Genomic DNA, 12,408 nt, shown 5'->3' with positions numbered 1-12,408 from the left:
GGTTTTGGTCTAAGCATCTGAAGTATTTGTTCCAGAGGCATGAACTTAAAAGGCTGAACTTGGTTCTATAGCATTCTTGCTGGTCGAGCTGGTGTACGAACCTTGTGGGGCCCAGACTTATCAAGAACGCCGTGATGTTTTCCCAGACCAACGTTCCGGGCCACCCTGTGGGTCGTGTCCGAATACCGGTGCTGGTATTCCTCTTTTTGAACAGCGTCGAGGTGTCAACTACTTCTTCTTCACAATTTAAATGATAATCTCCCCAAAATTCCCCTTTTGGGAGCCACGTTTTACATCCTGAGGATCTATGTGGGGCTGAGTAGATTACTTCATTGTCCCAGTATCCCTGCAGTGGCAACAGTATCAGGGGTCGACAGGCCATGTTACAGTGCCATTCTGGCATACCTCGGTCTGGGTGGATCCAGTTACATCTGACGGTCCGACGTTCTTTCTGATGTAGGATTCTTATCCAGCAGATTACTCCATCGCTGAGAAACTCGTGGTTGTAAATTTCCCAGGTCCGATTCAGGAGGTTATCGATAGTGGAATCATTCAATTCATAGGCTCGGCTTTCCACATACTTTTTCCCATTGTTTTTGGCAAACCTCTGGGTCTGGTTCTGAATAGATGACCCGTTGTCCCATGGCACAAAGATAGAGATGGTGCTTGTATTCCAGCAATTGAAGGTAGCATATCTGGAGCGTCCATAGGTGACCCTTGAATGCGTAAGATGCCAGGGCCCAACTCCGACGAAGTATAGGATTGCAATAAGGATAGATGCAGCAAATAGTAAAGCTAGTAGCGTAAGCAAAGTCTTTATGTACAGTGGGGTATCCGTTCTCGTGGTCTTTTTCCGTAGCAGGGGTCCGTCAGGGGTTTCCGAGTTATCATCGTCGTCAAAGTCAGCGCTATCTTCCGAATCGGAGGCATCTTCTAGCAAATTTGCTCTTGTATACATGCGTCTTAACCGGGTTTCTTCCATCCTGGTCTTTATGAAGATAGGATCAGGATCTCCCTGGGGTCTGTGGTGTTGGGCTTGGTGCAGATCTTTTTCAAAGCTCTGCTGTGCTGCCGAGCAGTAGTCCTTGTAGCTGCTCGTCTGGTGGCTCTCCCTTGCATCAGGGAGTTATACACAGGAGATGGGTAGGGCAAGTTAGGTTCCAACCCCCTCCACACCCACTTCCAGAGGATCACCCTCCAGAAGTCAGGTTGAGGAAATGGGCCTTGTGCGGTACCACTCCGTAGCTTGTCATCCTTCCAGGCCATGTGTCCGTACCCTATTGCTGCTGTTACTGAAACGTAGGCACACAATGATTGCCCATGCAACGTCAATCTTGTGCGATATCCCCAAGACGTCGGAGTGAAGATCCTCTGGTGTGGCGGATTTGGATAAACACTGTCCACTTCCAATTTCAGTGGGGGCCTGGTGTTATTGAAAACATAGTAGTCTGGGTTGGCTTCCCTCTTTGTTACTATTTTCGCCATACCTGGTGATGTGGTCCAAATGATCATGCCATTTATTGAGAGTTCACAGTATTGTCCCTGTAGCGGTTCCAAATAATGGGGACCCCACCGAACCCGCACTTCCTTCCCCTCAATCATCAGATAGACTGTATTAAAAATCCATGGAAGGTGCTGTGAACAATCCGGTGAAATCCCGTCATAGCTACTCGCGTCGGCTGATATTTTCCCTTGCCAAATCGGGATTACCGAGGGGACAAAATAATATGGTTTCTGCCATGGACGTGGCGATGCCTCCTCACTCTCTCCGACTTCTTTTACCTCATGGAGATCGGGGGGTCGAAGATAGGTGAGATGCTTAAGATAGTAAGCTTCTGTGAGCGGATAGGAGACAGTGAAATCTTCACGCGGCATGTCTAGTAGGATGGAACCGTTTGGGAGTTTCAGGAAGGGTCCTTTCTTAGAGAACCCAGACCAGACTTCTGGGCCTACTTTAAATAATTTGCTTACAAAGTATTTCTTCCCGCTTCGTTTTTTATCTTTCTTCTGACTTTTGGACTTGGTACCTCGGTCCCCTTCTTCCAGGGTATCCTTTAATTCTGACTTTTCTTCCTCCATGCTGATGTGAGTGACTGCCAGGCGCTGGTCTTGAACTTCTTCTTGGGAGGTNTGAAACACAATTAACTTAAAACATAATCGATTTGTTTTACCATTATCTGAAATCATTGAAAATATATAACAATTAAGTTGTTACTGTTACTACAGATCATGAATACAGAGTATATATTTCAACTATACGTTACAGACATTGTGATTACAATAACACCAATCATTTCACCATTACACACATATGTACTTTATAATCATTTCAATCGTTACACACATATGCAATATTCCATTTCATTAATTGTCATTAAATCATCATACAAAGTCACTGTTGTCTCCCAGGCCCGTACTCCGTTTTCTGCGTGTACCTAGAGAGATCTCACACTCCCAGGCCAGTTTTCTCGACACCCCCTCCGTGAGATCGAACGGTGCGTCGCAGGAAACGCAAAGTTCAATTATATAATTCTAATACTTCATCACAATGGATAGTCAGAATGTCCCTTTCATAGCAAGTGACAGGAGAAGATGACGGCGTCCATGCATCCACGATCTCGTAGTCCGTCAGATTCGATGGTGGGGAAATCCAAGCGTCTGCATCCAGCACATCTTCTATCGTGGAGCTGCATGGTTCAGGGAGGTCGCAGTGCTGCAACTGTGGCGGTGGAGGTGATGCGGATCCATCCATCTCCACATCCAGCTGGATGGGCGCTGGAAAACTACAGCACGCCTCCAACTCCTCAAGCAGATCCTGGAAATCCTGAGCAAACGAAGGGGACTGCATCTGACAAATGCAGGTGATGTCGGAGCTTGTTTGACTGCTCCGATCCACGCGTGAAGGGAGAGGTGTATCCTCAGTCTGGCATGCTTGGTGAGATGAACTGAGAAACTCAGCTTGGGTACCCTGATCGTGAGTGGCAATGCTGGTCTGACATCCGACGTCCACGTACATATCTGGAGATGCCGGGCAAACTGGTGGGATGGGATCACCCACCGCTACCACTCTGCCGTCCATAAGGAGCAGCGTGAGAAGGCATTGACGGGTGATCTGATTCTCCCAAAGTTTCTGAACAATGGGTAGCACCCGGCCACTCTCCAAAGGCGAAGTCTGAAGTGCGTCGTCAGCCTGGCCCAATGCAGAGGTCCACACGACTTTGTGGTCCCGCTCCAGGGATCTAGACGTAGAAGCCGCAATGTAAGGCAGGTCCTCACGTCCATGAAGGCAGAGGATGGCCGTTACATTTTCAAGGTGTACGCAGTCGTGACACCAGCGGGTAGACGATGCAACCCATATGAACCCAGAGGATTCTGCGGTTGTTCCACATCCCACGCAGCAGATCGGTGCCTGGAGAGAAACAGCAACCTAGGTAACTTCATGATTAGTAGTTATCGATTCTTTTTACTAATAATGGGGAAAAGGGGTGAAAAGCGAAAGCAAGAGCATAAAAAGGGAGCTGATTTAAACTCGTGTGCTTCTTTGAGCTGCGAGCCATGGAGAATTTATCACCGGGGAAACATTTTCGGATACTTGCGAATCCCGATTCTGCACATAAGATGAATCATGAAATATCGCCGCATGGGTCATTAGCCACACTATGATGGGCAGTGTGGACATCTTCTTCATCCAATAGAGGGTCACTAAGACTCCCCACCCGGCCACCCAGAGGGCCAAGATCGCCCATCTCCGGAGCCAACGACGTTTGCCTTGACCTCTGATGGAGAAGGCCTGGTAAGCCAGGTAGATGAGAATAGATGACGCCAGAAGACCCTCGACGATGGCGGTGAGAATTTTCAGTGGTGCAGCACGGTTAGCGTGGGTTCCTCCACAGACCAGCTCCATTATCAAGGCCGTCGTGTCGATGGTAAGCCAAAGACAGGCAACCGCTCCTCTGCGCCAGTTGATGCGGGTCCGTCCCATCAGATAGCAGGCAAAAAGGGAGGGGGCATGGTCCCATCTTCGCAGAAGAAGGGGTCGTAGAAGGAGCTTTGCATACCCCTGGAGCGCGACATTCACGCTTAAGGTCTGCCCAGTAGTCCTTGACCCGTTGAGGCGGTAGACTACCCAGGCTAGGATGAACCCGACCTGTTCAAGGGTACTCACTTGAATTGGCTCAAAGGTCGGATTGGTAGAAGAGGAGTTGGTCGTAGAGTTGGATGACATGATGTTCCCTTGGTTGATTCTTGGTTTGGATCCTTTCTTGACAGCAGCTCTGACGAACGATAACTGGGTCGTCGGCACACAGCAGCTCTCCTTTATGCAGAGTCAGGCTCCTCCTTCGGGGGGAGGGGCTTGTGATCCCTCCCCTTGCAACGACAAAGCGCCTTTAGCCACACCTCCAAAACAATTTTTCCTAGAACGATGGCAATGACTACGCCCAGGATGCCCAACAAATATGGCCACAGCATGCTCAGAGCATTAAGCAACCAATGCTCGATAATAGTGAGGCCTCCACCGACCACATTAGTGACCTCTTCCACTACGTCTGAGATGGAGGTTACCAGGGTAGATCCCAATGTCTCATACCAGCGACAGTCATGTTGATGTTTCCCTTCCCCACATTTCTGCCACACTTCTTTAGAGACATTGCAGGTGAGGTTGGAATAGAGAAGGTTAGGTCCCACCCAGTCAAATCCAGGGTCCACTTCTCCATCACACAGACTCTTCCGGAACGCATGGCCCTCTGCGAGGGCTATGAGGGTATCGGGGATGAAAGGAACAGGGAGGTCTAGGATACTTTTGCGTCGTTGGAGGTGATACCCCAAAATTGCATCAGTGCAGGTTTTACCGCTCACAAGCGCCCTCCGCCATTGTCCTTGAATCTTCCTCCAAACCACTTCGGAAGCATGTGTATTGTACTCATCCGCATAGTGTTCTGTGCAGTGGTCTTCCCAACCTCGGAGAGTCTGACAGGGCTTCCGGGCTAGCCCAATGATGCACTCGGTGTTGTTACGAGTGCACACCATGCGCCAAGGTCTCGGGATGACATAGTTGTCAGGCCTCCAAAAAATCCCTGGCCAGATCATACGGTCTTTAGAGTAAACAGTGGCTATGTACTGGTACTTAATCCAGTAGTTGCTGGACTCGTTGAGGCATGGTATAACCCAGGCTTGTAGCTCTTCCTGTTGGAGCCCCCACCATTCCCAGTCCCAAGCTCGATAGTAGTCCTCATACCAAGCTCGGAGGACCATCTTCGCCGTAGGGAAGGTTTCGGGATCGGGACAGTGATATTTCCAGGTGGAGTAAAAGGTGTTGCTGGTTTGCCAGAGGTCACATCTCGGAGAGGACATAGTCTTCACCCAATCGGTGTCGTTAAGACTATCAAAAATCCGTCTGGCCACACACTTGTCAATTTTTGCAAAGTGGTCTTTGGGAGCCGGTAGCAGAACATCCGGTGTTGGCAGTGGCTGCGTCCGCATATCGGCAACGTATGGTCCCTTCAACCCAGCAGGAGAGCGAACAGCCCCCTCCGGGAAATCTCCCCTAAAGTACATTTGGTCTTTGGCTATGCCTGTCCAGGGGAATGAGTCATTCAGCCAGGTCTCAATTTCAGTACGCACTGCACTCGCACGAACCCATGAAAGTGACCAGTACTCCTTCAGAGCCAAAGCTATATGGTTTTGGTCTAAGCATCTGAAGTATTTGTTCCAGAGGCATGAACTTAAAAGGCTGAACTTGGTTCTATAGCATTCTTGCTGGTCGAGCTGGTGTACGAACCTTGTGGGGCCCAGATTTATCAAGAACGCCGTGATGTTTTCCCAGACCAACGGCCCGGGCCGCTCTGTGGGCCGTGTCCGAACGCCGGTGCTGGTATTCCTCTTTTTGAACAGCGTCGAGGTGTCAACTACTTCTTCTTCACAATTTAAATGATAATCTCCCCAAAACTCTCCTTTTGGGAGCCATGTCTTACAGCCTGAGGATCTATGTGGGGCTGAGTAGATTACCTCATCGTCCCAGTATCCCTGAAGTGGCAACAGCATCAGGGGTCGACAGGCCATGTTACAGTGCCATTCGGGCATGCCTCGGTCCGGGTGGATCCAGTTACATCTGACGGTCCGACGTTCTTTTTGATGCAAAATTCTTATCCAGCAGATTACTCCATCACCGAGAAACTCGTGGTTGTAAATTTCCCAGGTACGGTTCAGAAGGTCATCGATGGTGGAATCATTCAATTCATAGGCTCGGCTTTCCACATACTTTTTCCCGTTGTCTTTGGTAAACTTCTTGGTTTGGTTCTGAATTGACGACTCGTCCCATGGCACAAAGACAGAGATGGTACTTGTGTTCCAGCAATTGAAGGTAGCATATCTAGATCGTCCATAGGTGACTCTTGAATGCGTAAGATGCCAGGGCCCAACTCCGACGAAGTATAGGATTGCGATAAGGATAGATGCAGCAAATAGTAAAGCTAGTAGCGTAAGCAAGGATTTTTTGTACAGTGGGATTTCCGTTCTCGTGGTCTTTTTCCGTAGCAGGGGTCTGTCAGGGGTTTCCGAGTTATCATTGTCGTCAAAGTCAGCGCTATCTTCCGAATCGGAGGCATCTTCTAGCAAATTTGCTCTTGTATACATGCGTCTTAACCGGGTTTCTTCCATCCTGGTCTTTATGAAGATAGGATCAGTATCTCCCTGGGGTCCGTGGTATTGGGCTTGGTGCAGATCTTTTTCAAAGCTCTGATGTTCTGCCGAGCAGTAGTCCTTGTAGCTGCTCGTCTGGTGGCTCTCCCTTGCATCAGGGAGTTATACACAGGAGATGGGTAGGGCAAGTTAGGTTCCAACCCCCTCCACACCCATTTCCAGAGGAACACCCTCCAGAAGTCAGGTCGAGGAAATGGGCCTTGGGCGGTGCCACCCCGTAGCTTGTCATCTTTCCAGGCTTCGTGTCCGTATCCTACTGCTGTTGTCACTGAAACGTAGGTACATAATGATTGCCCATGCAACGTCAATCTCGTACGATACCCCCAAGACGCCGGAGTGAAGATCCTCTGGTGAGGCGGATTGGGATAAACTCTGTCCAATTCCAATCTCAGCGGGAGTCTGGTGTTATTGAAAACATAGTAGTCTGGGTTGGCTTCCATCTTCATTACTATTTTTGCCATACCTGGTGATGTGGTCCAAATGATCATGCCATTTATTGAGAGTTCACAATATTGTCCCTGTAGCGGTTCCAAATAATGGGGACCCCACCGAACCCGCACTTCCTTCCCCTCAATCATCAGATAGACTGTATTAAAAATCCATGGAAGGGGCTGCGAACAGTCCGGTGAAATTCCATCATAGCTACTCGCGTCGGCTGACATTTTCCCTTGCCAAATCAGGATTATCGAGGGGACAAAATAATATGGTTTCTGCCATGGACGTGGCGATGCCTCCTCACTCTTTCCGACTTCTTTTACCTCTTGGAGATCAGGGGGTCGGAGGTAGGTGAGATGCTTAAGATAGTAAGCTTCTGTGAGCGGATAGGAGACAGTGAAATCTTCACGCGGCATGTCTAGTAGGATGGAACCGTTTGGGAGTTTCAGAAAAGGTCCTTTCTCAGAGAACCCAGACCAGACTTCTGGTCCCACTTTAAATAATTTGCTCACAAAGTATTTTTTCCCACTTCGTTTTTTATTTTTCTTCTGACTTTTAGACTTGGTAGCTCGGTTCCCTTCCTCTAGGGCATCCTTCAATTCTGATTTTTCTTCCTCCATGCTGATGTGAGTGTCTGCCAGGCGCTGGTCTTGAACTTTTTCTTCGGCGGTTCCAGATCTACGGTCGCATAAACCTTTTCTTCATGCACCACCTCAACTGTTGCTCCTACTGAATATACTCCTTTATAAGGGATAGTGAGCATCCGCACTGACAGTTGAACTTTACGGGTGGTGCTAGGATCAGTGGGCGTTCTCACTCTGTGGGCCACGCCCCCTGGAACTTGGAATATTCCGTCACGAAAATTGAGCTCTGCTGTCACAGTGTACAGGGCCGACTTTTCTTTGGGTCTTGCTGCGTTGCTGCCCCACCCATCTATCTCTGTGGTGTAATAGTAGATCTGTCACCGCGATGGTGCAGTCGTTAATAACTTCCAAAATCAAGTGAGCCCAGGTGGTTAGTTCCCAGGGGCCCGTCCAGCCCCCATTAACGGCTTGCACCTTGGTTTCATCTGGGAGCAAACTTAACTCCTCAGCCATGGGGCGGTTCGTTTGAGGCCGGTACACCCGGAAGACCAGGGGGGAGTGCGTGGTACTTACTGGTGGGAACTGCAGCTGGGTTTGCGCGGGATCATAAGGCCAGGCGGAATTGACAGAATCCCACAGATAATCGTGTGGTCCCTCTTCCTTCCGCCAGATCCACTGTTCTCTCCCCGAGGATTCCTCTGGGGAGTTGGGGGGAGCGGAAGGCCCTGAGAACCATTGAACCGATGGTATGGGGCTTCCATAAGTACACTGAACCACTCCGTACGTTTGGAAGTACCGCAGCGAGCTGTAAAACCTCCTCACTTGCCAGCCGTCAGCTTCCCCTGACAGAGTCACCTCTCCTCCTTTGATCTGCTCACTGCAGACTGTACAGCTGCTCAATTCCTCTCCGTCCCATAGACAGGTACATCTTCTTGGTTCTTCCTCCCGCCATCCCCACTGACTCACTAATACTAGCCGAGGCAGATAGCCCATTCGACAGTTCCCACATATCTGGACATTCATGATAGAGACAGGGGAGACGGGAAGGTGTTGCAGTCTACTGGCTATTGCTTCCTGTCGCCTGGGTTTGTCGCGACCTGGTCCCTCCCAAGTGATAGAGAGTTGACTAATTGATAAACACACAGGGCAGCGATTCTTCGCTTTACTCCACATCAGCATTTCGGGATCCTCCGACAGGACTCCATTTTTGGCCCAATCCAATTTCTTCAGGGCTCGTCCTGCCCAAATCCCTGAAGTCGTTCTTCTGATCACAACCACCCCTTTCACGGTGGCCAGTCCGAGATAGGGTGGAACAACACATGATTCACTGGCCATTTCACCGGCTTCTGTTTCTCTTTAGTCAGGAACTGGTTTGAGCTGCTCAACTCCTTGGATCCCTTTCTTCTCCAGCAGTACTGTATTCCTGTCCAGTACCTGCTTAACAATATCTTTTGTCTCAAACTTAGGTTTTACTGCTGCACTCACAGGTTGCTCTCTTGCTTTAACCCACACTCGTTGTCCCACTCTGAATGGCACTTTGGGCGTTGGTTCTTCCTTTTTATCGCTGGAGCCCCGCCCCACTTCCTTCGTGGTGAACGGTCGTTGGTTGAGCTCCATCGAGGGGGCGGGCCTTTCTGCTCTGTTTCTGTCGTTTAGGGCCTGCCCTATTTCGACCACCATGGTGCTCCAGCCTTTGTCGTTAGCATTCTTAGCTATCCAGCTCTTCACTAACCCAATGGTGCGCTCCACTACTCCATTAGCCTGGGGTGTATAGGGTGGCGAATACACCCTCATCACCCCATATTTTTGACACCATTGGTCAACCTGTGCATTACGGAAATGTGTCCCATTATCCGTCCGCAGCTCTTTCGGGATTCCCAGGGCACTGCACACTTGTTCCAGCATGCCAACAACACTGCTGCCATTCGCTTTCCTGGCTGCTTTTACGATCACAAATCCCGACATTGAGTCCACTAACACTAAAAGGTACTTCTCACCCCTTTTTCCTGTTGTTCCCATGGGGCCTGCAACATCCATGCAGACTGAACCCCAGGGGATCATGCTCTTGATGGTTAAGCCCTCCAATCGTTGCCCTCGGCGACCTGCGTTGTATTTCCCACACACTTCACAGTCCCTCAGCACACGTTGGACTTGTTTCACTGGGATCCAAAGTTCATGCTCCTCCAGCTCCTTACGGGTAGGTCGTACGCCTGCATGACCAAGGGCTTCATGCACACTCCGCACGACCTCATCCACGTACTCTTCTGGGACCTCCCTTCCTCTGGGAGTGCTGTCCCACTTCTCGATTCCGACAAAGACAATCTTCCTTTGTTGGACATAACAGTCCACCTCATCATTTCCACGCCAATGAGCTCCCTCATGCGTGTGCGCTCGTTGGTGCTCTACTTCGAGCTCCAGTTGCATTTTCAACTCCGCAATCTTCTTCCATAAATCTCTATGCGCCACCGGTTTGCCTTTAGCTGTCTCGAAGCCATTCTCCTCCCAAATGGCTAAGTCTTCTTTAAGGGCTTGGGCGCAGTAGTAACTATCCGTTACTAACCTGGCGCTCTTGATCTTCCTTTTCCCTAGCTCCAGTAGTCCTTCCAGTATTGCTGTTACTTCCCCAGCTTGTGCACTGCCAGGGGCCTTTCCTTTCTGTCGACACCTCTCTTTGCCGTCTTGTTTCAAGATGAAACCCCAATAGGCCACTTGGTCGGACTCTTTCTTTGATCCATCGGTGTAGAGTGTCCATTCTGGTTGTCCTGGTTTTTCAGGTGTTTCTTGTTGTCGCTTCTTGTTGGTGGGTTGTGCTGGCCCGATTTCAAGCTCTGGGTCCAGCAGGATGTCTTCCCATCTCCCCCACCGTGCATTTGTTGCTTTGGTACTTTCAACGGTACCTTTCCTCAGGTACTTGTGGACCTGGCTCTGCGTAATGACTTTAACTGGTTGTCCTTGCGCTAGATCCTTCAGTACACTCCAATATCGAGCTAGTACTGCCAGCTCCTTTTCTTCTTGTGGGTATTTTTTCTCAACAGAGGTCAGAGTATAACTCCATAGTGTAACCAGGCCTCCGTTCTCATTACTCACTTTTATCATGGCATCGTCTTCCTCGCAGTTGATCTCTGCCACCAATCTATCAGACAAACTTCTCGGTTCCAGTCTCACCGCGGCCTGAATTGCCTTCTTTAGGTCCTCTAGATCTCGTTGGTTAGCCGCTGTCCAAACCCAGGGTCTTTTTCCCCCTCCTTCGTTTTCCACACTCTTTTTCAGGCAGTTGTACAAAGGTTTGGCATACTTCTGGTAGTTGGGTACGTGGTCTCTGACATAGTTGCATAGTCCCAATATTTTCTGCAGTTCATTCTCTGACTGAGGGGGTTGAATGTTCATCATTTTTTCCCTATATCCGTCTGAGAGTCCCAAGTCTGATGTGACCTGAAAACCCAGGTAATTCACCTGGAACTGTCCAAATTGGCATTTCTTGAGGTTCAGTTTTAAGCCTGCTTTTGTTAGATTCTCAATCACCTTTCGTAGCCTTTCTAAGTGCTCTTCTTCGGTGTCATCAGCGATAAAAACATCGTCTATGTACACAGTTGCCCCCACGTCCCCCAGTACTTCCATCACGGCTGACTGAAAAACGTTTGGCGAGTTCTTATATCCTTGGGGCAACCTTTGCCAAACATAGCTTTTGCCTTTATGAGTAAATGCTGTCTTACCCTGGGATTGCCTTGCGAGGCGGAGAGAGAAAAATCCATTAGCCAGGTCAATGCAGGACTTGAACTTCTTGACTCGCAGTGTCTTTAATGTGCCTTGGGGGTTGATCAGGCTGGCCCGATTCGCTATTGTCCGTCGGTTCAGGGCCTTGAAGTTGATGACTGGCCTCCAACCCCCTCCTGCCGATTCGGGTTTCTTCACCGCCTGGATGGGACTGTTCGTGATCGGGTTGAGCTCCTCTCTGATGATTCCTAGGGAACCCAGTTCCTTCACTATCTTGTCCATCTCCTCAACCGCTCCCGGATTCAGCGGGTACTGTCGAACCGGCGGGTGCACCCCACCTTCAATATGGTGCACGAATCTTGGGCCCAAATCTCCGCAATCGTTCTTGAATCTGGCTACTTTTGCCGAGGCAATTATCTCACGCAGCTTCTTCTTCCCGGCCGGGGAGAAGTCACTCTCTTCGATCTTTTGTTTTGTCACTGCCGGTACATCCACTGGTTTGTACCATTCTTGCTTGTCTGATCCTGTCTGTGTCGGGCCAACTTTTACCAATCTTGCTTTCAGGTTTGTCAACCGTCTTTGGAGGTCCCGATAGTTGCGCTTCTTCTTACTTAACTCTTCTAGGTCTTTAACTGTGAGAAGATTGTATGGTCCTTTAATCCACACTACTCCTTTCCATGTCCCATATGGCATTTTCTCCACTTTTCCATTGGCAAATTGTACTTTCAGGTGTCCTGCTGTTTCTAGGTCTTTGCGGGTCATTGACACCTCGGCTCCNAACTCCTCAGCCATGGGGCGGTTTGTTTGAGGCCGGTACACCCGGAAGACCAGAGGGGAGTGCGTGGTACTTACTGGTGGGAACTGCAGTTGTGTTCGCGCAGGGTCATAGGGCCAGGCCGAATGGACGGAGTCCCACAGATAATCATGTGGCCCTTCTTCCTTCCGCCAGATCCACTGTTCTCTCCCGGAGGAGTCC

The 12,408-nt window shown here is 49.7% G+C and overlaps 1 protein-coding gene across 1 annotated transcript; it reads right to left on the bottom strand.

The window, feature by feature from the left end:
- Nucleotides 1-3,506: 3,506 nt before the first annotated feature.
- On the bottom strand, nucleotides 3,507-12,203 carry LOC106964082 (endogenous retrovirus group K member 19 Pol protein-like). The gene is made up of 2 exons (XM_015059339.1): nucleotides 8,991-12,203; nucleotides 3,507-3,518 (listed from the first exon to the last, which is right to left on the bottom strand). The coding sequence occupies exon 1, from the start codon at nucleotides 12,192-12,194 to the stop codon at nucleotides 9,075-9,077; it is 3,120 nt and encodes a 1,039-aa protein (XP_014914825.1). The 5' UTR covers nucleotides 12,195-12,203; the 3' UTR covers nucleotides 3,507-3,518; nucleotides 8,991-9,074.
- Between the last annotated feature and the right edge of the window lie 205 nt (nucleotides 12,204-12,408).

Source organism: Poecilia latipinna, unplaced genomic scaffold, assembly GCF_001443285.1.
Source record: "Poecilia latipinna isolate Pla-1442-1.1 unplaced genomic scaffold, P_latipinna-1.0 Scaffold1621, whole genome shotgun sequence".
Classification (NCBI taxonomy): Eukaryota; Metazoa; Chordata; class Actinopteri; order Cyprinodontiformes; family Poeciliidae; genus Poecilia; species Poecilia latipinna.
Note: the sequence above shows the minus strand (reverse complement) of the source record. Positions and strands in the feature narration are given on the sequence as shown.

Excerpts from the sequence above, each read along its gene's own strand:
- LOC106964082 (XM_015059339.1), bottom strand. The coding sequence starts at position 12,194 with ATGACCCGCAAAGACCTAGAAACAGCAGGACACCTGAAAGTACAATTT.